General features: G+C 40.0%; 1 protein-coding gene across 1 annotated transcript; it reads left to right on the top strand.

Moving 5' to 3' along the window:
* The first annotated feature begins 573 nt into the window (after window positions 1-573).
* On the top strand, window positions 574-1524 carry LOC138836255 (olfactory receptor 2AG1-like). The gene has a single exon (XM_070034748.1). The coding sequence runs from the start codon at window positions 574-576 to the stop codon at window positions 1522-1524; it is 951 nt and encodes a 316-aa protein (XP_069890849.1).
* Window positions 1525-2150: the final 626 nt, after the last annotated feature.

The following is a 2150-nucleotide window of genomic DNA, read 5'->3' as shown; positions in this document are numbered from 1 at the left end:
CCTCCAGCAAACCATGGGTAACCATCCAGGAGAGGAGTGCATGTGAAGACTACCTGGGATCAAGTCATCCAGCAATTCCTGTGTGGAGAAAGCTGTAGAGGAAGCTCACCTTTGAAATGAGAAAAGTAAAGGTAGACCTCAGGTCAAGGAAGAAAATGCAAGAATTTTTTATGAATATAATTTTTAAAAGGAGCAGCAGTCCTAAGTTCATCTCATATATGGAAACAATTAGATTTTATACCAATACCAAGTTGTTGTTTTTTCATTATAAACTAAGGGATGCTTTTCTTTCATTATGAAGATATTTGCCCTGATGTATTCTATTGGATTATATATATTATTTATTTATTAAATGGTTATTAATAATCAACGTATCTGTAACCCATCTAACTCAAAGATTGTTATGATTCACTGAAATCATTGAGAAAAATCAGAAAGCACAGAGGTAACATAGGGAACTGAAAGATATTCTACAGGATTTCTGTTGGCTACCCCAGCTGGTCTGAGTCTACTCAAACATTGACTGAAATCCCTTAGAAAGACCTCCATTAGGTATATGATTCTATGCACAGAATGGAGGTCTGGAACTCCACCTTGGGAAGCAGCTTCATTTTGGTGGGCATTCTGAATGACTGCAGGTTTCCTGAACTGCTCTGTGCCCTAATGACAGTCCTGTACACACTGTCTCTGACCAGTAATGGGCTCCTGGTCCTTGTCATCACAATGGACATGAGGCTCCACATGCCCATGTACCTCCTGCTTAGACAGCTCTCTCTCATTGACCTTCTCCTCACATCAAGTATCGCCCCCAAGGCCATCACAGATTTCCTGCGTGGAGATAACACCATCTCCTTTGGAGGCTGTGCCCTTCAGATGTTCCTGGAACTAAATCTGGCTGGAGCAGAGGCTCTCCTTCTATTGTTTATGTCCTATGACAGGTATGTGGCTATTTGTCATCCTCTGAACTATATGATCTTCATGAGACCAAGTGTCCTTTGGCTCACGGTGACAACAACATGGATCATATCCTCTGTGAGTGGCCTAGGATATACTATGTACATTATGCATTTTCCCTTCTGCAAGAGCCGGGAGATTAAACATCTGTTCTGTGAGATCCCACCTGTGCTGAAGTTGGCCTGTGCAGACACCTCTAGATATGAGCTCATGGTTTATACAATGGGTGTGATGTTCTTGATTCCCCCACTTTCTGCCATTCTGGTCTCCTATGCACTAATTCTCTTCACTGTGCTCCACATGCCCTCAAAGGACGGGAGGAAGAAAGCACTTCTCACCTGCTCCTCCCATCTGACTGTGGTTGGACTATATTATGGATCTGGCATAGTCATGTATGTCCTGCCCAGTTCCTTCCATAGTCCCAAACAAGACAATATCGTCTCCTTTTTCTATACACTTGTGACCCCAGCCCTGAACCCCCTTCTCTACAGCCTGAGAAATAAGGAGGTCATGGAGGCCCTGAGGAGGGTCCTTGGAAAATACATCCTGCCTTCACACTCCACTGTTTAGGACTTGATCTTTACTATTCTTCTTCTCATCAGATTGTTGCCTTCAGATATTTTTCCATAGTAAACTCAGTTGGAGAATTTACACTTTTTAAACTTCTTTCGCTTCTGTAGCTAGTATATAAAAACATTTTACATTCAAGTCATTTGCACATAACTTTGGTTTTGGAATCCTCCCCTTGAAAAGCCATTAGAAGAAGAAAAGTTTTGAATAGATGTGTAAATTTCACTCTGGTGAGGGAGCAGCTAGTCACCTACCTTACTCATTAGGGAGGTAGAATATTAACTTTCCATTTCAAAATTACAAAACAAGGTGAAATATCAGTTGTTTGGCCTAAGCAAATACCAATATCATCTTGCTTTAGAAGGCTGTTTTCCAACTATTAGGTTCCTATATAATTTAATAAGTGGTGGGATCTATATAAATAAATCTATACAGAGCTTCTCTGTATTAAGATAATTGGTATTGATTGAGACAAATAATGGACTATACTTGAATTATGCTTTGAGGAGAATTTCACGTTGATACCACAAAGACAAACTGCATTTACATAGAAAGTGCTAATGAAATAGAACCTGGACATTTTCATTAGAGATTGTCAGAATCCTTTTAAAATATCTGTGATTAAA

This window comes from Dipodomys merriami, unplaced genomic scaffold, assembly GCF_024711535.1.
Source record: "Dipodomys merriami isolate MVZ:Mamm:240054 unplaced genomic scaffold, mDipMer1.0.p SCAF_25, whole genome shotgun sequence".
Classification (NCBI taxonomy): domain Eukaryota; kingdom Metazoa; phylum Chordata; class Mammalia; order Rodentia; family Heteromyidae; genus Dipodomys; species Dipodomys merriami.
This window is presented reverse-complemented; position numbering and strand designations above follow the sequence as displayed.

What these genes read in the sequence shown, in the direction of transcription:
- LOC138836255 (XM_070034748.1), top strand. Translation starts at nt 574, where the DNA reads ATGGAGGTCTGGAACTCCACCTTGGGAAGCAGCTTCATTTTGGTGGGC.